Source organism: Perna viridis, chromosome 6 (genome assembly GCF_037379345.1).
Source record: "Perna viridis isolate PV_CMFRI_1.1 ecotype Kerala chromosome 6, ASM3737934v1, whole genome shotgun sequence".
NCBI classification, from domain to species: Eukaryota; Metazoa; Mollusca; class Bivalvia; order Mytilida; family Mytilidae; genus Perna; species Perna viridis.
The window spans coordinates 33,358,098-33,385,243 of record NC_142450.1 but is presented as its reverse complement, the minus strand read 5'-3'; the positions used below and the strand labels follow the sequence as shown (position 1 = coordinate 33,385,243).

At 34.1% G+C, this 27,146-nt stretch overlaps 1 protein-coding gene across 1 annotated transcript; it reads right to left on the bottom strand.

Annotated features, from left to right (window-relative positions):
- Window positions 1-18,580: 18,580 nt before the first annotated feature.
- LOC148614630 (uncharacterized) lies at window positions 18,581-24,945 on the bottom strand. The gene is made up of 2 exons (XM_088588858.1): window positions 24,828-24,945; window positions 18,581-20,172 (listed from the first exon to the last, which is right to left on the bottom strand). The coding sequence occupies exon 2, from the start codon at window positions 20,161-20,163 to the stop codon at window positions 19,084-19,086; it is 1,080 nt and encodes a 359-aa protein (XP_088444984.1). The 5' UTR covers window positions 20,164-20,172; window positions 24,828-24,945; the 3' UTR covers window positions 18,581-19,083.
- Window positions 24,946-27,146: the final 2,201 nt, after the last annotated feature.

Genomic DNA, 27,146 nt, shown 5'->3' with positions numbered 1-27,146 from the left:
TAATGGAACCTTAAAATACATTAAAGGGACATATGCAAATAACAATCAAAACAAACAAACAAAATTGTATAATCAACACGAAACGAAATAAACAACGACAACAACAAAAAAGAAAATAAATCAATTCCCTAAAAAAAACCAACAAATTTCATGGTTTAGTTCTTGTAATTTACATTGTAGAACCTCTTAGTGCTGGATTTGGTTCTTTTTTTTCTTTGGATACAAAAAAATTACTACAATATATTCACCATGTAGAAGCTGTACATGATATAACTCCTTAAAAAGTCGTATAGATTGTATGTTTTATAGGAAACTAAAAATAATTTCCGCAATAAATAATCAACGGACGCTAATCCACATTTTATTCCCAATGAACAGATATGTGAACATTCATTATTTCCCCCAAACTATAGGTAATTACTCCAAGTAAATTTACCGGCAATATAAAAACCAAAACAAACTGAGAATATACGATTGGGATGTATTTTTTGTAGCGTTTACGCTAATACCATAACTAATTTTTTCAGCGTTACACTTGTGGCACTTAAGTGTTAAAACATGAACTAATTTGCATCATGAATAAAGTATTCGATTAAGATTAGTTGAAATAGGATATGCTTGTGAATATTAAATGGAACATTGATAAATTACTAGTGTAAGAGTACTTTCATTCCGCAGTGATTTCATTCCGTTCACTAGTGAAAACAAGTTGTAAATAGTGTTTTTCACTAGACAATAAACATATTTACATTTATTTTGTACTGGTACTTTGTCTACATGATCTTGAAGGCAAAATTGTGAGTTCCTGTTCAGAAATTAGTGTTAACAAATGCATTGAGAGGTTTTTTAAATTGGTTGATTTCTATTCACAGCATAATAAATATGGATGAAAATGAATCTGAAAATATCAAAAATTCCAAAAAAAAAAAAAAAAAAATAATAATAATAATAAAAAAATTGAAGAGTATTATAAAAATTAAAACAAAAAGAAAGATTAGATCTAAAAATAACAGATTGCTTAATTAATTATGTGTATACAAGGAGAGAGAGATGCAGTGAGATAACTTGAACGAATAAGGAAAGTGTATTATAAGTGTGTCGTGTTCATTCTAGTAGTTAGTGATCTTAGTAAGCCCATTACTATAAAGTGGGAAGAAAGCCTTTGATATATTTCTACCAAAACGTAATATTGATGCTGGATTGCAAAACATTGTTGAATAGGAGTTTCCAACACTTCATTAAAAAATAGTCTATATCAGATATAGTTAATGTGCCATATTTTTCTCAATCAGAAGGCAAAAAATTGCAAATTCCTGCATTTACATAATATTGCGTCTTAACATTGTTAATTAGTCTTTACGAGGTATATTTTCTTTAGAAAGATTTTTCATTTGACGTCAAATGTAACAAAGAAAGTTGGTAAAGTAGTAAATGTACCGGGTATGAACCACTAGGGATTCAAGACACTAGTTGATTCATTTATCTCCCACAACGATCACTGACAATTGAAATGTACACTGCCCAGCAAGAATTCAGAAAAGGCATATTCTGTCATGGTGAGTAATTTACTCTGAAGCAGGAAACGTGACACGTAAGGGGCAGCTTGTACTTTACGCTAACACCATAACTCAGTTTTGCCAGCGTTACATTTGTGCCACTTAAATGTTAAAAACATGAACTTATTTGCGTCATGAATAAAGTATTCGATTAAGATAAATTGATAAAGGCGTTTTGAAGTACTAATAATGATTCCATATCATTTGAAAGTGTATCATACTTCTTTTTAATTTTCAAAATAACTACATTACTACATTTTATTTTAATTACACTATTTCAAATAAAAGGCACACCCCCATTAATTTAATTATAAGAAGATAATATCAAAATTATCTCGTCTGCTAAGTTTCAAGTCTTTTTATGATGTACTATAGAAACAAAGGCTCCCAGGAGCCTGAATTGTTCACCTTCTTTTTTGGACTTTCAAAGGCAATACATTTAATAATTAAATTAAAGTTGTCCAGCAATTTTGACTAAAGAAGTCTTTGGTAGGACTATCACAAGATCTTTTCAACAATTGTAAGTTTCTTTTAATCTATCATAGTTTTCAAAATATTGACTGAAAACTATTACAAAAAAAGTCATTTTTCCCTTTCAAGGGCAATAACTCTTACAAGGAGTTTGAAGACTTTTTTAGTCCTAATAATATGGATCATTTCATCTATTGAAAGAATTTGGATAATTCTAACGGTTTGGAGATATATATGAAAAACTACTGTCTGACATTTATGTTTTATTTTTAGTAACGGCGGCCACAAGAATCCATACAAACAACGTTCCATAAAACTTCTGTAGTGATGACTTCAATCTTGTAGCAATATAACCCTGTTCCAGAAGCCTATTTGTTAGAGTTCTAGCGCGATACAAAAAGTCTGCGTAGTTTCGGCAAGCTCTGGCATAACGTATGAGTTGTGATATGAACACTCCATACGCAGGTGCTGAAGGAATGTTGCCACAGATGAAAGGAAAGTAGACAATTCTGAATGAAAAGTCATCACGTTTGTCGTAAAGTTTCGTCAATAGTTTTCCCTTACCATCGATTTCAAAGTGAAGGTCAAGATATGAGGATGACTTCACAGTGTCTGTAGTATCCTTTATCTCAAGTTCTTTTGGGTAGATGCGATGTATCAAATCCCCGAAATTAGGATTGTTTAAAGACAATACGTTATCTATATAGCGGAAATCGAGATTGAAGGATGTAGCCAAAAAATATTCTTTCTTTCTGATCAAATCAGCTATAAAGTCAACCTCATAAGAGTGAAGGAATAGGTCAGCAAGTAAAGGAGCACAATTTGATCCCATTGGAATGCCGACCGTTTGTTGAAAAACACGTCCACCACACTGGACAAATATGTTGTCGATTAAAAATTCCAGCATTTTGTAAACATCTTTTTCTGTATATTTGGAAGAAGATTTGGAATTATTTCTTACAAAGTATGAGGAATCTCTACCAAGAACTATATATTTGTATCTAGGTGTACCATCTTTTTTGTTGGAAAAACAACGATGTATAATGTTTTTAAGTCGGGATTTTAACTGAGTATGGGGAATAGAAGTATACAATGTTGAATAATCATAGGTTTTAATGCTATTCAGATAATAGTCATGAACTAATTGTTTCCAAATGATCTTTCGAATTTTTTAGGATCCACATTGAATTAATACCACTACGGGAGAAACAAGTGTTGTGGTAGGACTGCAGACCCTCTTTGACAGTTGTGAGTATAGAAGTTAAAAGTTTTGAAAAAGGTTTGGTGGTACATTTTGCAGATCCAGCTATGAAACTTTGTTTGTATGGATTCTTGTGGAGTTTAGGAATCTAGTACATAGATGGTAAATCACAATCATCGTCCTTAGTAGAGAGACCAAAAGAGGATAGCACAGATTTCTTCTTTGGAGAGTGTGGTAGCAGTATAGGTCTTATCACTGCTATTATTTTCTACGTCTACCTCTGATAATAATCATTGGATGTAAAACGTTTTGCAGGCAATAATTATGTTGTTTTAGGCTTTGTCTGCTGGCACAACAACATATATGTCAATGTATTTGCCAAATCGGGGTCTTTAAAAACTGATGTAGCCTTGGCACTCATTGACCTACTTAAAACTTTCATTCGTTTCAAAATAAAAGACCTTACGGCTTTTAACCACCCTGAGAGAGAATCAATGTATTCTTGTTCTCGTTTTATCCATTTTCTTGCATAGTCCTCGACGGCATCCAAAAGAACTTTAAAGTTATAATTCCAATTTATGGAGCGTGGTTCACGGTACTTGGGACCTTTAGAAAGGATATTACACAGAGATTCGTTTTCGATGATGGCTCAATCTCCCGTAACGACGTGACCAGAAGGACCATATTTGAATGGATAGGTTTTGCAAGAACAGTCAGGTGGTTTAGCCTTGAAGTCCTCAATCTCGAGGTTCTGCAATAGCCTTTTATAATTGAAAATTTTGGATGCAATGGGTGAAGTAAGGAATATGAAATAATTGGTATGGATTTGTCTTTGAAATATGGGGAAATTTTGTTGGTAACGTTTTTTAAATGGAGGATGTTAGCAAAATTAATTGCATCTATACCTTTGTTGACAAAGGGTAGTGGAAGAAATGATCGTTTTTTCTTCATCTTGACTATTGCAAAATGTATTATTACTCACAAATGTACTTTTTTTGAAATACTTGAATAACAAAATTTTTAAGGGTTAATATGCATCTGTAATATTTTTAACAAATGATGTGACGGCAAAAATGGTATCATAAATCATCATTAGTGCTTTTGCATTATTTGATTATGACGTAATTAAACGTGTTAATTTACTTCCAGAAAATATCCATTGCGTTCGTAATGACCACATTGTTCTTCCAATTTAAACACAATTTACCTGAAGAGATAAAACACGCAGTAGTTCAGATACCTTCGAAATGAAAAAGGAAGATAGTGTCTTCGTTCCCTAAGTTGGGAAAAATCTTTGTTTTTATGTTCGTAGTGAGTATCATATTATATTGAATAAATGAAAAAAACATTATTGAATAAGTTTTGGAAGCATTTATAAGAACTATATTTATTTCATTTTCTTTTTATATAGAATCAATTGATAATAAAAAGTACATCTTTTTATAAATAAAGCATTTCGACCCTTACAGTTGTGATATTAAATTGCAGCACTCAAGCCTCATTTAGATGATGACTGAAAGAGGTGGCTTGTTGTCGGGATCTGTCTACATTCAGTTGTATCTCCAGCTCTACGAAATAACGTAGGGCCAACAATTATAAAGTTACATAACACACTGAAACAGTCGAATGGTATTCATGCATAAAACTTCCAAACTTTTCTCCGAAAATACCCAGCAACAAACAAAAGACCTGAACTATGAAGCTATTAACAACAACAAGTCTTTGGTTTGGGTCCGGGGCAAAGGAGACAACAGGAGCTACGACTATAACGTGCAGAATGATGTGGACTTTTCCAAATTGTTCTTACAGACACACATGGCCCAGTATATAGGCTTTGATGATACGTGTGACTTGTCTGCACTTCTCAGTCTTATCATTGACATCGACACCTTTCCACAAATTGTTCGAACTACAGCACAAACGGTATTTATATCAAGATTACTTCCTTTACTTGTGTTGCAGGTCTGAATAGGAACGGTACAAATGAAATTTGCTGTCTGGTTTATATCCAGAAATTATGGCTTAGTCTCAGTCATAAAACCATTCAAAACATGAACTCGTTAAACTCACCACCGCTACGAAATAGAAGGATTTTATATGTTTCTCACAACTACAATACAAAGCATGCTCGAGAGATGGGTATTTTAACTTTTTAAGTATGCGTTTTTTTAGGATATAACGAAAACAAATAGGGTAAATATTCCCTCACACCACAGGGCAGGCTGCCGCTGGTCCCAAAATATCATTATACACAGGTACAACAAAAGAGTTGCTCTAATAAACTGAAGTCTCCTGACTTGGGAAAGGCACAAGAAAACGGTGGGGTTAAAGTACACCCCCACACACATTTATAATCTGGCCACTGTGGAAAAAAAATATTACACTAAACACACCTAAAATCAGCTGAACTGTAGGAATTTGTACTGGTTTGTTAAGATTCTTCATCTTTTGTTCTTTATGAAAACAGAGTGGGATAGCTATATAAATACATGTACGCGACGTTGTATTTTTGGTAGCTGGATAACCAAGTAACATAGGTTTATACTGAATATCACATGTCAAAATCTGTATTAAAAAGCCGTATCAACCTGAGATTTGTATGTCAGCTCCAATAGGTATGGAACACAGATTCTGACATGTCATGTTCATAATATTATACAGTTCACGTTCGTTTCGAGTCGGGATGAGATATTGTGTTCACGATATAGCGTGTGAACAATTACTTATGATACTAATGCAAAATAAACATGCAATTGTATGCATTTTTGTGATAAAGGAAGTTAAGACAAATTATAATTCTTTTATTCTAAAAGATAACAAAATGTTTAAAGGATATTTCAATTGAAAAATGCATAATTCCTATATAGAAATATTTTTATTTACAACAACAATGAAAAATTCAAGAAGTGAGATTCAAATAAATTCCCTAGTAAAATATCATTATTATTAAATACTTAATTTCTAAAATAATTTCTCAATTTTTGAGCAATAACGTACCAACAGCAATGAAAAATTGCGATACAAAAAAGAACTGTTTAATTGTTTCCTCTTTAGGTCTTTAATAAAACACGTAGCGTACTTTCATTTAGATGAATCTTATGTAAACATTGTCGGTAGAAATATTTTTATACAATGTTTAATACTGAAAAAAAAAACATGGAGATAAGTAAAATTGCGAATCGTATTTAGTAGATTATGTGTGCTTATCAGTTGCTTTTGGATTTTGAACTAGCTTACAGAAATAGCTCGTACTCCTTCTCTCTTTTGTCCAATTACTTATAGTGTCGGTATTCTGTATCGATCTCAAGAATTAAATCCAAATTTGACATATTTTCATAGTTCGTTTAATTGTATTTTCCAACTATGAAAACTGATGTATTCAACGGGTCATAGTTTTCCTTTCCTCGTTTGTCTACCCCGGACTTGACTTTTTATGAGCAACTCGTCGGGTGTTTCTAGAAAAGCAGAGGACGCTTACCCTACCGGTCCATGCTCCTAGTTTTTAGTGGAGTCCGAGTTGCTCATTTACTTTTGTTACTTTCTATGTATGATTTTTGTTACTTTATGTTCTTTGTTGTGTATGTCTTTTTTCCATGTTTGGTCTTTGTCCCTGGATTACATTCTTTTGATTACCGCTATAACCTTGGTTCCCTTGATTACTCTCTCCCAACACTATTCTAGGATAGGGGTTGAGCGTTCATAAACATGTTTTACCCTTTTACCCTGCCACATACTTTATGTGCCTGTCCTGTCAGGTACCTGTTTTCCAGTAGATGTCATTATTATTATGTTCATTGTTATTCGGTTTACGTTTTTTATACAGATTAGGTCGATGTATGTCTTTTATGAATAGTTTCATAACATTTATATTGGGAATTTGTACAGCTTACTTTATGCTTTGGGTTTTGCCCATCATTAGAGATCGTGTTGTGACCTATAGAACTTGTTCGTTGCTTGACATTTGGTGGGTGATTAACCCATTGGCAATTATACCACATCTCCTAATTTTATATAAGAACAGAAAAGTATGTTGTCCCATCTACTTTTTAATACTCTAAAATATGTTCCCATTTTCAGACTTATCAATGACAGATCTAAATATTTTATATACATTTGTACCTACATACAAATTTAGGTCTTTAATTGAACACTAGTGATTTTATGTATGAGTCTTCTACAATAAAATTCTCAGGCAACAAGTTTCTCACATTTCCCTGATAAATGTTCTATATACCTTCAGATTTAGTCAACTTATCTACAACCTACTTAGTGAAAAAAGACAACATATGTTCATTATTTATGTCACATACATACATTTTTCCATTGTGCATTTTTTTAAAAAAATTTTGATCCGAATCAATTTTTGGGTTTCACATAGCAGAACATGGATGTTATCATTTGTGAATATAGGGACAAGAAATAACCTATTTCTTATCCGTTCCTTTTCCTATACCACTAAATGGAATTGAATGAAACTTTCACAGAATCTTATTTACACGTTCCAATTGTGCATCTCTTACTTCATATTATGACCTAAATCAAAAGGGAGGTTAAAAGGTGCATGTTTTCAAATGGGAGTGTGGGGGATAACAAGTTAGTAAGCATTGATCACAGTTTTTGTTTGGTCAAATCTGTGTTTTTTAGACTGTTCAGTCTCCAGTTACCAGTATAACGCCTATCCTTTTCATCTTCTGGATTAACTGTTAACATGTTGACAAATTTCGTAACCGTAGTAGAAAGAACCTAAACATTGAGGGACCTGTATCCTTCCAGAAAAAATATAAAAATCTAACATAAACCAATCTGACCCTGGACCTTTCCCATTTGATATAGTAAGTAGCGCTTTGGATCGTTCATCATATTGAAGTCTTGTATTCAAGTTCTAGAATCCAGATTTGAAAATGATCAAAAATGAGGAAAATTTGGAAGAGTTAAATCGTAAGAAAACATAACTTGAAAAAAGTAAAGATAGTCAGTCTTATTTCTGGCGGCTTCCTCCTTTAAAAAGGAAATCAAACTTAATTATTAGTTTAATTTCCTTCACATTTTCTGGTCTTTTGATAACTTTACGATAAAAAAGGAACTAATCTGAGCATTGGCTATGAGAAAAAAAAAAGAATTAATAAGACTGTTCCTGCACTTGTAAGATACTTGCTTAATCGGAGATATGGGTACTTCTGTCATTAGTTAGCTAAATAATTGTCTTGTTAATAGAATATCTATTCTCATATTTACAAGTTTATTCTATAAATCTCTCTCCGTTACCATGCCTATGGGCTCGACAACGAAGAAGAACGTTTTGATTCAGTAACAGTAGTAAAAGATTTTCCCATATCTGCAACACTCGGTCCATATGTTTCAGTGATAGTAGAATGGTCTTCACGATATCCCGGCATAATGCTTGTAGTCTTCATTCGAGAAAGACACTTCCATACATCATCAAAAATATCATTTTCAACTACCCTTTGTACCTCTCATTCAAAACCGCATTTTTTCATGGGTAGGGGTGGCAATGCTTTACCTAACTTGACTTGGAAAAGTTAAAATATTTATCATTTGGGCTCATCTAAAAGATAACACACTATTTATAAATGTACTGTACATAAAAGTTTGTTTGAACTAAGTTATTTTGAAAAATGACAACAATGGATGATACAGAAAAAAATCTGAAATTCTGAAAATGTCCCTTATAGCATGGTCTTACGAGTTATTCAAAAACATTTTGAGTCCACAGGACGAGTAGTCTACTTGGATAACGAGGAAGGCGGTGCTATAAATAATTTGTGACATGAATTGATCACACCCATTAATCGATAATTGACCAATGAGAGATATACAGGCAGGGGAAGCTCGTGTAAAGTTTAATAGTTACTTAATTATGTTTAAGGACCACATATGCATAAATGAAATACTAGTAAGTTTGTTTCTCTAAATTAAAAAGAAGTGGAGACAAACCTTTTAGCTTAATTCATTTAAAAACATTAAATCATTGCAAAAATAGTTTTTGAAAAATGCAAAAATATAAACATGATTGATCATTTGCATGAAACTTTTATGAATTTTATCAGTTGATTGTGGCGGCTATTCGTGATAATTTTTTTAGTTCATTATTTTTATTAAGACAATAACACCGTTGAACGGCGGGAAGCCAATTTATGTTTTCTCTTTACTACTTGCTACTGCTAGTGACAAATATTTAAGATAAAAAAATACCTTACAAGCTTCCGAGGATATATTCAATTTTCCAAAATTCAATTTCTTATCTACTGCTTATTTAATTTATAGACAGTTCTTGGTATCATTCTCCTATTATTTGTCTTCTATTTCCTCCAGAACAACACATGGTCAAGATGAGATGAAGACTATCATCTTCATTATCTCATTGTTTTATGTCTATTAAGAATGAGTATTAGCTGTCGTCGACCGATATCTACATCCTTGCCATTATTTATGTATACTTGTAGATTATACAGAATCTCCGGAACCCATGGGCTCACTGTAACTTCAGAGAATGGAACAATATCATGTTTATATATTCATTCCAAACGATGTTCCATCTGATTAAGAACATGAATTTACCAACTAAAGATGAAGATAAGGTACTTGGGGATGTTCAGCAGTGGGAATGTAAGAGTTTGTGGGAACTGTGGTAACATCTTAAATTGAGAAAAACAGGAAGCGTGTGGTTTTTAATCTAGCACCTCTTTATTGATTATTTTAGTTCCGTTTAGCATTAAGGAATATCATAGTAAAGACTTGTTCTGACTTACTCGTTAACACATGAATATGGCATCTGGTTTTGTGAAAAAAGTATTGGAAGAGAACGTTCAACAATAAAATATCCATAAATACCATTCCCTATAAGAATCAGTCTGTGGCAAAACACCACTCTGACAACATGACTTCCTTGTTTGTAAAATTTGCCATATGAATGATAATAAATTCAAATGGGTCTACTTTTGTATCCTTCTATAGATCGGGAATATTTATATATGGTACAAACAAACAAACGGAACGCTATACGACAAATTGAAGCTTCTATAGTGTTATTACACAAACAAGTAAATAACAAAAAATATACGTCCGCTACCGGCAGGTAAAAAGCTCAACCTAAATTCTATCCGGAAATCGGAACAGGCCCCCGAATTTTCGGAAACTAACAATACCGTTATGTGAACAGATAACCATCCAAAATAGACATACAACACTGCATTTGACATATACGTTTAAGATTTTCTAAGTTATGCCCGACTCTTTCAGAGACTTAACATTTTTAAAAGATGAAAAGAAAAACAACAAAATAAGCGGGTTTTAAGTATTAATTTCTACAAAAAATATATTTGATCAACACAATAGGTCTCATTGCCATTTTACATAAAATATGGTTTTAGACAAAATAAGCCTTATTTGCTGATATGTACAGCATTATATAAGTTGAAACTGTTCTAAAATAACGACTCCTTATGTAACTTATTTCCCTTTGCGAGGCAAAAGGTTTTCATGCATTAATACGTTGTTTACAATGTATCGTTTCCTTTTTCAATCATACTTTTAACAATTATAATTAACAATTTACAGGAATCACTTTGCTCCAAGGTAAAACATTAGGACTTGATCAACTAGGAAACATACATAAAGAGACGAGTGTTCTAGCAACTTATGTTCTTCAACTGACGGATGATATTACTTCAAACTTTGAAAGAATTTGTTTTGAACTCAAATCCATTCTTGAATCGTTTGTTGACATAGAAAAAAGAGTTGTTGGTAGTATTGAAAGAGTGCAGCAAATACAACAACAAGAAATTAATGTCGTCAATACAAATATCGCTCACCTACAACTCAAGACCGAAGATTTGGTAAAGAGTTCGACAACAGAAAATAAAAGAGTCTTCGAAGACATGTCGAAGAACAAAAGATACACGATGCAATAGGAGATATGAAAGAAGATATCAAAAAGATTAAGTACAATTCTAGCATAATGCCAGAAGGGCGAATTTATTTCTATCCCCCAGACCGCATCAAAAACTTCGTTGGGCGTAAGTCTGAACTTGAACTCTTACAAGCTACATATCTGAAACAGAAAGATGACCATTTTGTTCAAGTAATATCAGGATTAGGTGGGTGTGGAAAAAGTACACTTGTTATCGAATTCGCCTGGCAGTTTCAATCTATATATCCTGGAGGCATATTCTGGTTTTCTGCAGAATCAAATGAAATTCTTGAAACTTCAGTATCAAAACTTGCCACTGATGTTCAAAAAGTTGGAAGTAATTCAAAGCACACCTTTTTTTAACATTACAATGGCTTTCCTCACTTGAAACAAAATGGATCCTTCCTTGTCGTAGATAACGTTGACAGCGGTAACATTTCCGAAAATATGAAAGAGGTGCTGATGGGGACATGGAAAAGAAATTCCAAGGGACACATACTCATAACGTCACGAAGGGAACCAAAAGAACTAAAAAATTCTCCATTGATTGACCAAGAAAATTGTATACATTTGGATATATTGACTCGTGAAGAAGGAGCTACATTCCTAGCTATGCGAACAGATATTCACGATACACAGGAAAGGGATACTATTTTGGATTTAGTCGACGAATAAGATGGATTACATATAGCACTCGACAAAGCTGGGGCTTTTATAAAAGATGCACTTTTGGACAGTACATAAAGCAATTTTTGGAAACAACGACAGAACTTACTGAACACATACAAAATTACGACCCAGACAGAAGTAGAAAGACATCGCCTTGCTGTAAATACTACATTGCTTTTAAACATTGAATATATTAAAAAAACAATCGAATGAAGAAGGCTGTTGTGAAGATAATGGAAATTACATCATTTCTTTTTCCTGACGACATACCATTAAACATCTTCAACTACGGTTCTCCTCTTGTTCATGCTTTACAGGATGAGTTAGGAATCAAACAAGTACTTGAAATACTTACTAGATTTTCTTTGTTTCAACTATACGGAGAAAAAAAAACACTCTCAGTTCATAGAGTAGTTCAAGAGGTTATAAGAGTTAGTCTCACGGACAATGAATATGTCTTTAACCTAATACAAAATACTATACGAATGATAAACAAGGCCTTGGAAACTACAAGTTCTCCATATGATGTACTCTGCAGTGGAAACAATACAAGCAAATCCTTGTATACCTGGAGCAAGTTAGCGACAACTGCTATCGCACTGAAAGCTCATATATCCAAATTACTAACTAATATAAGTGAATGTTTCTCTTTTCATTTGAGTCCTGAAATGGCAAATGTTTTACACACAACTGCAGTATACCACAGCATACATCAGCGTCAAGACAAAGCATAAGCAGACCAAGAACAGCTGCTTTATATTATTACTACTGTTCAAGTTCCAGAAACGCAGTGCAAGCAATATACATTAAAATACCGCTTGTGGAAAAAGACAGAAAAAGATACAAGATTGTTTATCTCTTAAAATTATGCCTACTGTCTCATCGGATTGAAATTAAGAAACAACATTGTCAGATATTTCAGAACAACTAAGAAGAGTGTGTGACATGGCTTTTAAGTAAAATAGATTTCGCGATGCTATTCACTTGTACTCTGAATGTATTCAAAAGTCTTCAGAAAAAACAATTTGATTTGGCAATATTTCTGAACAGAGGAAAGCTTTATCTGAAATTCAAAGAGTATCAGCGAGCTTTGGACGATGCCGAAAAATGCATATCTGTAGATAAAAAACCTGGGAAGGTTATTTTTTGAAAGCTCATTGTATTGCGTATATGGTTAAATTAAAAATGTTACCTTCTACATACGAGAGGGTGGGTTTAGCATCAGCAAGTATTGCAGCAAACTTAAACAGGAATTGTCTTGTTGATTATCAAATGAAGATAGAATATCCAATCATCGTTTACAGAATCCTTACATGCAAAGACAATCTTGAAGACATTATATCAGCGCTTGATCCAAGACCTTACACAACACTTTTGCTAAGTAGTGGGCAATACCACTTGAACAAAGTAATGACTACCAAGAGTGCTCAGATAATTAGTATTGAAGATGACGTTGAGATTTTTTTAAAAAATCATATCTGCATTTATCGATATCCAGACGAAGTATTCAAAATAAATCTCAAGCGCCAAAAAGAAATTTTTATGCATTTTGAAAATATTCATTTTATTCGAGATTGTGCTCGAATAGTAGTAGAAAACAATACCTTTGCTACATTTTTTAAATGTAAATTATCGAATGGCGAAAAAGGTTGTGATGATTTTCCGAGATGTAATGGAGGAAAGGGCTGTAAAAACAACCCTCCGTGTTCGATGGCGACTGTTGGAAATTGTGGCTGTGCTAATAGAATCATAGGACTCCCAGGATATCCGGGTGTTTGTGCACAAAATGGCGGCAAAGCTATGACAACTGTGTTTTTGATAGGTATGGTGGTGGCGGCGTTCTTGCAGCTGGCGACGGATCGTTGATCAAAATAAAACATTCTACAGTTCAAGATAGAAGCACGAAAAGGTGGGAAAATAATAGCTGAACGTAATGTCATTATTAACAATCAATTTCATTGTATTGCTATTGGACCGAGAGTGTTTGGGGAAATAAAATCGAACCTTATTGAAGGAAATAGTCAGCAAGGAATTTATTGTGGAGGTATTCCCAAATTTGAGCGAGAAAATCGAGATGTAACTGAAATGAAATCACATGATGCATCTGTGGTTGTAATTTCTAATAACACTATCATTCAAAACGGTTTGTCTGGTCTGAATTTCGATGGTGGTTCATTCGAGCTTTCTGGTAATACAAATGTTGATAATTGGCTATGGGGATTGTTTATTCAGTCGAGGTCTTCGACGTATCTCGTCGGTAACGATATTTTTGGAAACAAATGTGGAGGAATCCGCATTGGCGTAAATTACTCAGGATCTGTTATCATTGACGGGTACACAATACGAGATACTGCACCAGATATTTTTGCTTTAGTGACAAACAGAAACGTCTGAAGAAACAACAACTCAGGTGTTTAGCATCCTAACTCGGCTGTGACAGTGTTTAAAGCATGCTGTTCATGTTACATATCTTCAAACAAACTATTAAAATGTGCCAATTGCAAAGTAGCAACATATTGCTCTAAGGTTTGTCAGAAAAAACATTGGAAGAGTCATAAGTATATGTGCACTATTTTAAAAGAAAACTATACGATTAAGATAAACTTGGCGGACACATTTTTTGATATCGTACAACGAATTGCATATACGAACATTTTATTATTCTCTGGTAGGAATCAGAGAAGGTCCGCCTCCAAACCCTAAAAACACAACAAAATTTATCGTCAAAGTTCAATCTGGTCAGGAGTATGGACAATGTGATGCTCTAAAGAAGCTCAGGCTTTATGACAGAAGTGTAAATCTCGACATAAAATTAGTAAATTCCGAATTGTACTACCTCGTAAATGAATGTGGAAAATTGACTGGTGAAAAAATCACAACAAAGAAAATATTTTGTTGAAGGAAAATTACTTAACATTCATACAGACAACTTGCCTCCTTTTCAGACATGGTAAGGGGCATTCTTGTAAATGCGACACATTGTAAAATTTCTTATTCTCTAAAAACAAGTTTTGAGTAACGTTATGATACGCTGGTGTAACTTAGTCACACGATTTTTTTTATCCTACCGTCAAACTCACTATTTTTTGTGATCAATCACCTGTAAGCAGTTACACTATAAGAAGTAGTACGTAGCAAATTCTGAACATGTCGACAACAGGTTACACATTTTACCTGCCTTCCTTACATAATTTTTTAAATGTTAAATTTTACAATTGAGGGTATTTTAAACAGTCATGATAAGTCTGGTTTATAATGCTGTAATTATTTACATGTTTTATATCTGTAACAATTGTCAGCTAGACCATTATTTAAGCAGGGTAGTCAGGATATGTATGCCTGCATTTGTGGTACATGTATCAATTCAAAAAACAATTTTTAATATTCAGGGTCAGGATTTATCTGTCTGAGTTAAGTATCTTGTTCCAACTAGTATGTTACATAATTGTGTATGTGTTTAGATTTGTTAACATATATAACCTCATTTATTACCTGGTAATTCATCTGGGTCAGGATTTGCCTGCCTAGATTCGGTATCTTGTTCCAACTAGTATGTTACCTACATACATTTTGTATATGTGTTTAGGTTTGCTAACATTTATAACATCATTTATTACCTGGTAATTCATATCAGGGCCAGGATTTGCCTGTCTAGATTCAGTATCCTGTTCCAACTAGTACGTTACATAATTGTGTATGTGTTTAGATTTGTTAACATTTATAACCTCATTTATTACCTGGTAATTCATCAGGGTCAGGATTTGCCTGCCTAGATTCGGTATCTTGTTCCAACTAGTATGTTACCTACATACATTTTGTATATGTGTTTAGGTTTGCTAACATTTATGACCTCATGTATTACCTGGTAATTCATCAGGGTCAGGATTTGCCTGCCTGTGTGTTTTATGTGCCTGGGTCAATGATAGTACCCATGTACCAATGTAATTTGTTGTAATTTTGTGTTTTAACAACCAATCAATTTGCCAACAGATGTTTAGAATATACATTTTTGTTGTATGTTTTGTTAGTAAAATTCATTTACATTGTATACCAATAATAGCATGTTTCTCATTATAAATAGGTTTATTGTAATATGATGAAGTGTTCAATGCTACACTTTGGTATTAGTTTATCAACATTTTCCTTTTTTGTTAAAAACTGTCAGAGCAACCAACCCTTCCTGGTGTGGCATTAATGTCCACAGCTTTTTGTTACAAACTGTGGCTACTTTTGGCCGTTTGTAAGTGCCACACTTTTCTGTATTATAATTAAGTATTTGTAACAAGGAGTTTAGTTATAATGTTTTGAAATTTAAATCTCCCTGTTTATAACGTTTTTCTGTTTTATAACTTTGTTTTGATTTCGTCATTCTAATAAATGATATTTACTTGGATATTGTGTAGTTTCTCAATTCTGACTCAGAAAGGAAACAGTTGGGTTGCTCGGATTCTTCAGTGTAATTTGTCATAGTGTCTCGGCTAAACAAAGAAGTATAACATTTAACAATGTTTTGCCTAAAAATACGTTTCAATCGAACTGTTTTCGAATATATGTAGTGCATTTTTTTGTGTGTAATGTAAGTTATAAGTATATACCGCATTAAGTAATTGCCATATGATAAGGAAAGCAGAATTTCAAAACAAAAAAAAATTGTCAAATCTGGATGTTGATAATTTGTAATGGTGATTCAAACTTCAGGTATTTTAAGTTACAATTTATTAATTTAGTTTTCACTGTGATTGCATGCATCAGACATTAACACCATTTTACTACCTGCGGTTACCAGGAAAACCCCCAATACGAAAAAATACGGCCAATACAACTACATAATGCAATGCTTCACAATCGCAGAGTATAGACTATCAAACAAACAATTTATAGACAAATTTATCTTCATTTGTCTTATTTTCATTCGACTCTCCATTTTGTAGACTTTTAATAATTTCTTTACATTTCACATTTATGTCAAGTAAGTCCCGGTCACGGAACGTTCATGTTTTTTTCTAACTTTTTCCATAACTTCAGGTCAACCGCTAAACCACAAGTGTTCATAAGGTGATTTGTCAAACAAGGCAAGGAATTAAATATATTTAACTCCTTGAATTTGGTAACAGTCCTAAAGACGCCACTACCGTGGCAAAACTAGTCGACACTTTCAAAGACATGGCAACTTGAGATACAAATGTAGCTTGAGTATTGTTATTTTATATTGATTATTAGAAAGACAACCGCCGCATAAACAGGGGGAAGTGTCACTTTGGTTAAAATTGACCCATTGATATACATGTAGAACAGCTCAGAAATGACAACCCATTCACATAAGTAAGTAGAAAAATCAGGACCCAATCATATATTTCAAATCTAGAAAAACAAACCCATTCCAGCGGCACGTCTGAACATGCTGGACAGGAAGTGACCCCCCTCCCCTGTGGCCGCTACCGCTATTCCACTTATTTCCAGATGTCTACCATATATAGGTGTTGGTTCACTATATTTTCTGTCAATAGAATTATCCTTATTAAACGGTCCCCTAATTGCACATGTGGGCATGTCAAATCTACTTCCCATTTCTTGCTGTTTTGTCATAGATATACACTATTACGAAATGAAACCATATTTTCAATTGCACTCGATGTACTTATATACTCTTAGTATTACTGTAAATGTATTGTTGTATTGCTCAAATGCTCTAAATGCTGAACAAAATGTAGAAGTTTTTCTTATAGTTCAGAAGTTTATCATCAAAAGTAAAAGGGTTAATATAAAGTATAGAGACTAATCAAGGGAACCAAGATTCTAGCGGAAATCAAAAGAATGTAATCCAGGGACAAAGACGAGACATGAAAAATAGACACACACAACAAAGAACATAAAATAACCAAAATAATACATACAAAGCAACGAAAGTAAATGAGCAACACGGACTCCAATTAAAACTGGGAGCATGGACCACGCGCACCGGTAGGTCCTCTGCTTTTCCAGAAACACCCGCCAAGTTGTTCATAAAAAAGTCAAGACCGGGGCAGAAAAAAAAGGAAAACTATGACACATTGAACAGTTCGGGTCTAAAGATGCAGATAGATACACGGTAACGATCCACGAGTTCATAATGACGATCATTTAACTTTTGTAGTGATGACTTCATTCTTGTAGCAAACCTGTTCCAGAAGCCTAACTGCAAGAAATAGGCACTGCCTCAAAGCGAGCACAGCATTTCTTTTTGACAAATATAATGACAATTTATGAAATAAAATTTATCATTAAAATAATCCGCAACACTTAACTTTGCAGTGATTCACTCGTTAAAACTTCGTTCTTAATCTTTCTTCAAGTGTCGTGTCATAAGTGTACATGGGTTATTATGCTCGTGTCAAATGAAACGATGAAACACAACGGTTGATTTCGAAGGTTGTCCTTAGAATGAATCGAAATATATAAATTGCGAAGAAATTGAAAAAACAACTACAGAATTATCACATTTTTAAACGGTTGCATAAACACAATATAATGCTTAACAGAGCACAGCTTGATACGACCGCAGAGGTTGAACCTTTAACAGTTGGTGCAAATATAAAATAACCACCCAAGCTTGATACAGCTCTTAATTTTGATTGCGATTACAACTGGCACATGAAAAAATGATCTAAATCGCAATGGCCCATATAATAAGCTCAACCCCAAAAATGAATTCCAGTCTCCTTTTTGGGGTATGGCTCCTTAAAATATTCGATACAAATAAAAAAGAAATATATATTCACTTTCATTCATTTATTTTCTGTACATTAGGAAAATGCTTGTCTCGGGTGCTTCAATACTATCTGTTCTAGCCACAATACCGAAAATTGGGGTATGTAATATATGATACATTTAATGGTTCTAGTTAGAACAGTCCGACTATTGAGTTGGGGAATATTCTCGGGGACCTATGGTCCATCAGTATTGGCATCTACCCAAAGGTTTTCAAAAATACCAATCATATAATTTTTTCAAATTTCCAAATACATTTCACGTGTCTTTTATCTGCAATATGATCCAAACGTGTGAATTTCGAGATTCATATGTCGAATATCATAATTATGCTCTTTTATTCACAAATTTGTAGTACTGCTCACAATAAGGAAAATGAGTAATTACATGTTATTATCGATATATGTGATAAAAGTGTGTTTTATCACGTGATATTTAGTAATACTACACCTATCAATAAATTAAATATATTTTTCATTACATGTCAAAAAAAAAAATAAAATACAAATTTACCAGCCAATAGGCAGACGATTTTCAAAAGGTATGGTATGTTTACTTTTCATTATAGACTTAAACATTTGCATCATTTGTTTCGCATCGATGTCAACTGGGCCTAGAAAATCTAGGCGTTGTTTTTCAGCCTCCTCGGCCAGATTACAATATTTTAAAGCCTCTCGATCGTTCTTGCCGTAAACTAAATACACCATTGCTAAGATATAATGAGCATTCGGATAATGTTTGTCACACACTGGTGATAAAGCGATGTATTTTTTCAAAAGTTCAACTGCTTTTTTAAAGTCTCCCTCCATTCCTGTGTATTGAAAAGCAATACCATAAAGTGCACCTACGTTTGCCGGATCGAGGTCGTAACATTTTTGGAACGAATCAAGTGCTCTTCTTGATTGATGCGTTGTGGTATACATTGCACCTAGCAATTCATATATGTGTATCAACATACATTTATGCAAGTCCGATAACTCTGCCTGAGAGAGTAGCTTGTGAACAAATTCTTCTCCCTCTATGATTCTAGCCTTTTGAAATTCGTACGTCGACGCATTGTCGCAAGTTGAAATACTATTGAAGTTAAAAATGACTTCAAAAAACATAGCCATTGTGTCATCTGGACGCCGTAAAAAATATTCTTTTATTAGATTCCCAGTTTTTTGCGGCGGATAAAATTGAGCGAACAGGTGCTGCATGTACATTTCACCGAATGCATAACAACTGAAAGCTAAAGCCATTTGATCACAATCTTCCTCAGTATCTACGGATGTCTTCGTATAATTATTCAAAATGGACCAACCATCAAAAAAGTGATAAAAAGCCTTCAAATATAGCTGGGCAGTTGGAGAGCTGGGATACTTTTCGAACATTGGTGGAATAAGACGCTCTTGGCGAAATTTATGAAACGCACTAAAGGAATCATTAGCCTGTTGTACATTTCTAACCTTTACATCTTGAAGTGTTTTCAAGATTGGATCATTTTGCAGAAGAAATTGGATCGTTTGGTCAGGTAAACTAGATTGTCTTTTGAATTTCTTTTTTACCACAGACTTCCTCTGACTTGCAGGTTCTCGACTGGTATTCATCGTATGCGCCTGCAAATGTATAGATATTTTCATTTCACAATAAAAAATTATGCAAACACAGAATTTCGTAAAATTATCATAAAAATTATATAAAACAGCTTGTAAAAGTTCGCAAAAGGTAAAGCACTTCATAAATTTACTTTTCGCAGAATTTTGTTGTGTACTTCTCCGACATAAAATCTTATGTATAACGAGCTTGTTATCTATATTCAAAGTTAATAAACCCCTACTTAAATTGACAAATGTACAGTATGTGATGAATTCTGTCTATGAAATTATCTAGTTAGGTTTTGTTTCAAAATCTAACTGAAAGATATACTTCTTTATTCATTATCTACTTTGCACAGAATGCTAGGAATGCCTGCGGTGTTTTACGTTTTGTATTCATAATTCCTCTAACTTTAAATGTTCATTGGGCAAAACCTTCTCATCTATCATTCAAAAGTATGCCAGGTTTATTTAGCCATTATACTTATACACAAACAAAAACGATAATTTGTAGAGCGCATTAAGGTCATCAACTGATTCAAGTCTTAAAACATTGACATCTACGGTTTCATAGAAGTTGATCTTTGATATTATTTCAATCAAGTTTGACCACCATCGGGTTTGTATAAACTTAGATGCAGACCAAAATGTGTTTCTCTATAGGGTTTCAATGGCAACTTTGAGAAGCCGTAGCCATCCGCTGAGCAACCTGAACCATCCAAAAAGTTGATCGTTTGTAGAGGACAAACCAATTACGTTTAAAACCAGTCGCACTAATGGATAGTCCTTTTTCATATTTATGGATTGCAAGCCATTTTACCATTTTTTTTTCAAAGGAACATAACCAACACCCGACAACCTGGTTGGCTGTCTCATTTCGAAAGAAAGAGAAAACAATAAACAATTTTCTTGGAAACTTAAACTATTTTTCACTTCGGTAAGTACCTTAAAGGTTTGAGATGAGTTACTTAGTATTTTAAAATATCCACGTACTTACCCGCGGCTCTAATGAATTGAATATTTTAATTTGGTCTACTGCATTCTATTGCACCAATCTGACAGTAAACCAGTCTGTTAATTGACAAATTTGGAGAAATGTACTCCCCTTAGCTTAAAATCTTTACAGAAAACCGAAGCCAAAGCTGCGAATATGAAAAAGGATTTTTCAGACGTGATCTTTGGAAATTGGCCAATCAGATGCTCATATAGCCCTGGCGTCCATCTTGTTCAAAAGAAAATTTATCGTGGTATCGTGGTGTAAATCAATGTATATGTCAAATGAAACATTGAAATACCAAGTTTAATTTCGAAGGTTGTTCCAAGAATTTGGGTGAAATATACAGTTAGCATAGAAATCTAGAAAAAAAAACACAAACAAATACTGAATTATGACATTTTAAATAAGACGATTGCAAAAGTACAAAAATACCAATACAATTTTTTATTGCCAATTTCGGTCCTTGAGTTTCAAAGAATGACGTCAAATGGAATTCAACTTTAACGAGAACACGTATGTATCCTAACGAAGAGTGTCACTACCCATGGCTGTTCTATGACAGCAAACCCTAATAGGCCTTAGAAAAGTCCGAAGTGATCACCATTGTTCAAAAAGTACTCACACCAACCAAAATATCAAAATTGGAAGTCAAATGCGTTACAGATGGGTTTCACAAAAGTACAAGATACGAGATATGTTATCAAACTAATCACAGCGCCCAAGGTTGAGCAGTAAATTTATCTTCTGAAGACATTTGTCAATATAAATTCATATTCCTTTTTATTGGATTTCAATGCTGCTGAGAAAATACAATATCATGTGATTGGTACTTTTGTATTTAAATATGAAAAATGTTCACCATCGTTTTCAAATATATTGAAGTAAGATGTTCTATGGATATTTAATATGGACATGCATCTAAAAAAAAATGTTTTTCATCTTTAACTTCAATGTTTCATAAATTACTCAATATGTCTCCTAATTATAATCTAGATATCTGCCTCTTTCAATTACATGTCAAAGGAGCTAAAGCATTGTTGCCCCATTGTTAAAGCAAGGAATGAAGGTCCTGTGTTTTAGGTGATTCGAACTTTGTGCTACGGCATATTTCGTTAAATAATGTGATGATACAAAGCATGGGACAGAAAAGTCTGACTACTAGGTTGGTTGAAACTCTCAAACTTGAAGACCTATAGTTCATCAGCATTCTTTTCAATCATCTGTTTCAAGCGCTCTTCCTCTTCCTTTTCAAACTTCAAAGGAGTACGTCTTAGTCTTTGTTTGATTGGTTTGACATCATTAGAGTCAATTCTATGTTTGGTATTTCCAAGTGCTCAGGTATCTGTTGGTCTTGTTTCTTAGCATTAGCTGGTTTAGCTATCCTAATGTTGACATCACCTTCGGCTTCTTCTAATACATCCTCAGCCTCAACTCCCAACCCATGAAGTTAGGCCTTCTTGAGGATGACATTATTATCAGCTGGGTTCCTCACCAATACAAAAATATTAGTCTTACCACTGTATAGCCCATTGGGAATGAGCACTTCTGTGTTATAAGGTGTATTCTAATCGTTAAATTTTAAAACTCGAACTAATGGTTCAACAGGCTCTCCAGTAGCTTCGGCACTCTGATCATTAAATCCTAGCCTACATTCTTCTCGGGCCCAATATAACACGTTTACTGGTTACAGCACTCTTGACATGTTGAAGTACTTCATCCAGTGAGACTGGATTTTTGTCCATAGCTGAAAGTAATGCAGCTGTGTCACAACACCCCTTTAGAAAAGCATCAATGGCTACATTTTCAACAAATTCGTCTGGAGTATCCATCAGTAGCCATTTCTTGTGTTCTCTCTGCAAATTCTTCTATAGTCTCCTCCCTTTCTTGTTTTAGGTCCTGTAATTGTCTCTTTAACATGTGAGGTAAATCCCTACGACCAAACCTACTTTTCATTTTCTCAAAGAACAGGTCATAATTAGCTTGTACTGCTCTGTTTTTAACACTATAAAACTTTAATGCTTTATCTCGTAAACACTCAATGAGTTCGTCCAATCTATGCTTCGATGTCCACTGATATCTATCAGCTATGTGTGTAAACAGCAGGTGGTATGGTCTCTAATCACTCTTACCATCATAGGTGAACATCTTTGGTGAACTTGGCCCATCATTTCTCCTTTCATTTACCTCTGCCCTCTCCTCTTTTCCCCTAATCTCTGTTTTACCAGTTATCTGTGATATTGTTGTAGCATTACCTGTATTCACCCAAGGTTTAACTGAATCTGTTTTATCATTGGTAGCTGTAACAATGACAGGCTTTTTCCACTACAGGTAAATCTAAACTATGCAGACTGTTATTCATTGCTTTACTGTATATTCAAGTGGTCAATTTTATCTATTCTAACTGGCTAATTTTACTCTCCTTCTGTCTCATCTCTCTAAGAACCATTTCACGGTTTTCAAAGTTAGCCTCCATTTCTTTATTTTGTAACTAATTTCTCAATTTGGGAAGTAAATAATTGTGCTTGTTCTTTTAAATTTTCTTTGAAATCTTGTTGCATTCCTGGGATTATATCTGTTTCCTGTTTCATAGCCACACTCATTTTTCTAATCCGTTCTTGTAATTCAGCAACCTGATCAACAAAGGACCTGTTTTCAGATTGTTCAATTACTATGAACCCTTCTTGTAATAATGTATACCAGATATTGTTCGGAACACCCTCAATCAATTTCAGGCCCTCAAGGATGAGTAGGCCTTTGACATCTCTGGCAGCTATAATTAAGCCGGCTCTAGTTTGGCCAATGTGTTTTATTGTTGTTAATTCCTCCTTGATAGCTACATTTATATCCACAGGTACTGTACCATACCAGGGGACATATTAATTTTCAATGGGATATTACTGTACTACAATGCCGCAAAATATCACGAAAAAGTTAATAACCGCTACAAGGAAAAAAAGTAGCGCGAAAATGTAGGAGTCCGAGCTATTCGCTCCCGTTCATACTGCGTTTTGAAGTAGTTCTATAACCTGACTTATGCTGCCGCATGTGTATTTATGTAAGTATCCGGATGATATGCCAGGGAAAACATGTACATGTATGCATGCCTAAATGAAAACTGATATACTCAGTCTTTATGTTGGAAGGTCATAAGGTCATATAATGCGCACACCTGTATCAAAAGTCACTCCTAATAGTTACATTTGAAATACAAGTATTACACGTTCACATCAGATGTACCTATATCTGGATCCGTAAGCAACTTGACAAAATCTTCTATAGGTTACGTACACGTGTGCTTACATCAGAACATTAAGGTATATAGCCTATATATCAATTTTCACTATGAACACAATACCTGCCAACAACTGGTCACTTGGCTGTTATCAAAATCTAGGTTGGCAAGTCACAACCTAATCTGAATCAATTAATATTTTCTACTAAATCAACAGAATATATGGATTAATTTATAAATAAACTCGTATATAATGGGTTCTCAAACTCTTCTGAAATCAGAAAACCCAATTTGAAAAAATAATTTAAAAAAATCCAAATTCAAATTAGGCGCCGAAAATTAGTAAACAAAGAAAGATCCAGTACACTGTTTCTGAGTATTAGGAATTCGCACATCTACACCCGCACTACCAATGTGGTGTCTGTATAATAACAGAATTATATTCACCTTTCAGTAGTCTTAGCTGCACACGGGTAAGTCAGTCAGGTGCAAGCTCAGGACGTCTGTTCGGTACAGTTGATTGGGAAGAACTCCCACTCAGCAGGGGATATCATCAGGAAAGGGGAAGGAAACAGAGAAATATGCCGTAAGAAAATGGCGATTATTTCTTCTCGGGAAAGCTTTGGGTTCTTTAAAAAATGCCCGATAAATATATAAAGTAACGCTGTGTTTTCGCTAACGAGATGTTCATTTCATTGGCTGTAAACTTAGCCGAAACATAACGAATATTGTAAATAGCCACGTGCATAACAGCTTTTTTTTTTAGGTTAAACCTCTAGATTCGGCATCCTTTATATGATAATTTACAAATAATATTCAAACCGTAGACATTTATTTGAAAATTTAAACAAAGCAAGTACATATATCCAGGGGGTCAATTTTTCCTGTAAGTGGAAAAGGGGTGTTCAGTTTTTTTATAACTTCAAAGAGGGAGGGTCATTTATTTGCACATGAATTTCAAGGGGGATCCAAATTTTTAGTTAAGCAGAGCATTACACCAGTCAAATTAAAACATATTTTACCACCATTAAACATTTTATTTCATTGTCACGTGCATGATCTCTGGTAAAATCAAGTTCACACATCAACATAGCCATCAGGACCTAGAACATTTACAGTTATTAAATCAAATTGGTCCGACTTATCTGCTGACGATTCAATTTCCTTACCAATATCTTCAATCTCAAGAGCTGTGTCTGATTCTGCTTGATTTTGATCAGACTTTTCCAAAGTATCAAGCTTTGGAATGGAAGACTTGAATTTTTTTATTGTAAGAATTCTTTTAACATCTCAACTGCTTTTGCTTGAAAGAGTAATCAAGGGAACTACGGTTATAACGGTAATAAGAAGAATTTTATCCAGGGACAAGACCAGACATGGAAAACAGACGTACAAAGAACATGAAATTTTGTTAAAATCAAATATACAAATTAACAAAAGCAAATGAGCAACTATGACTCCACTAAAAACTTGGAGCATGGACCAGGTGCGCCAGTAAGGTAAGCGTCCTCTGCTTTTCAAGAAACACCCGCCGAGTTGCTCATAAAAAGTCAAGTCCGGGGTAGACGGAAGAGGAAAGGAAAACCATGACACGTTGAACAAATCAGTTTTCATGGCGCAGATGGATACACCGTAGCGATCCACGATTTCATGATGACGACCATAACATAAAACTTCTATAGGGATGACTTCAATCTTGTAGCAGCACAACCCTGTTCCAGAAGTTTATTTGTTAGAATTCTAGGGCGATACAAAAACTCTGCGTAGTTTCGGCAAGCTATGGTATAATGTTTGAATTGTTATATGAAAACTCCATACGCATGTTCAATAGAGGGGGTATCACATTTAAATAAAATGTTTTAAGGGGGATAAGAAAGTATCATGGGGGGTCAAGAAAATTTTATATGATTTCAAAATGACCAGTCCCCCCTCCCAGCTAAATAATGATAAATTTCTATATCCATTTGAATCGTAAGGGGAAAAAAAGGGGCTTTATAGTCAAATTTTGTGTCCTGGATCTTTTTATGTAATATTCAAACCAGAACTTTTTTTCGCCTATTGCATCTTTGTATTTATATAAAATCATATATCATTGTCCTGCCTTTCTATTTCAAATGTGATCCTAGCCCCAACCCCCACTCATAAAAATCAACATGGTTACTCGGAGGCGTATTCAGGTGGGGAGTGGCGGGCGTGCGCCCCCTACAATTTGCAAAGCATGGGTTGTCAGGGGTAGATTTAGGCGGTTTCAAGTTGAAACTTTAAATTTCTCGCAAATTTTACCACAAAAGATATTTACATTGCACCCAGTCTATAATATTTCAAAAATTTAACCTCAAAATTTGTGTCACCTCGCTCCGCTCGGCAGAATTTTTACTGTGTGCCCCTATCTAAAATCATGGATCCGTCCCTGTTACTCATACAACATAAGAGGTTGGAATTCCGTTCCTCTATACCCCAGGATGGCACCAAGTCAGAAAATAGCTTGCCAGACAACCTCTAGCATTGGTTTGCTATCTAAGCATTGTATTGCCTTTTTCATATATTTCTTTATTGCTTTTATGGAGAATATTAAAATAGTTTCAAAACAGGCAACTTGTTCCATGCTAAACGTTTAACGCAAAATATGATGAAAGCTATTTACAGGTTGGTGAACAGGGACGGCTCCAGACACTTTGAAAAGGAGGGGTGCAAGCCAATGTGATGGTGATGCTAAGACATTATTTTCCATGTTTTGTCAATTTTACACGTAAAAATGACTAATTT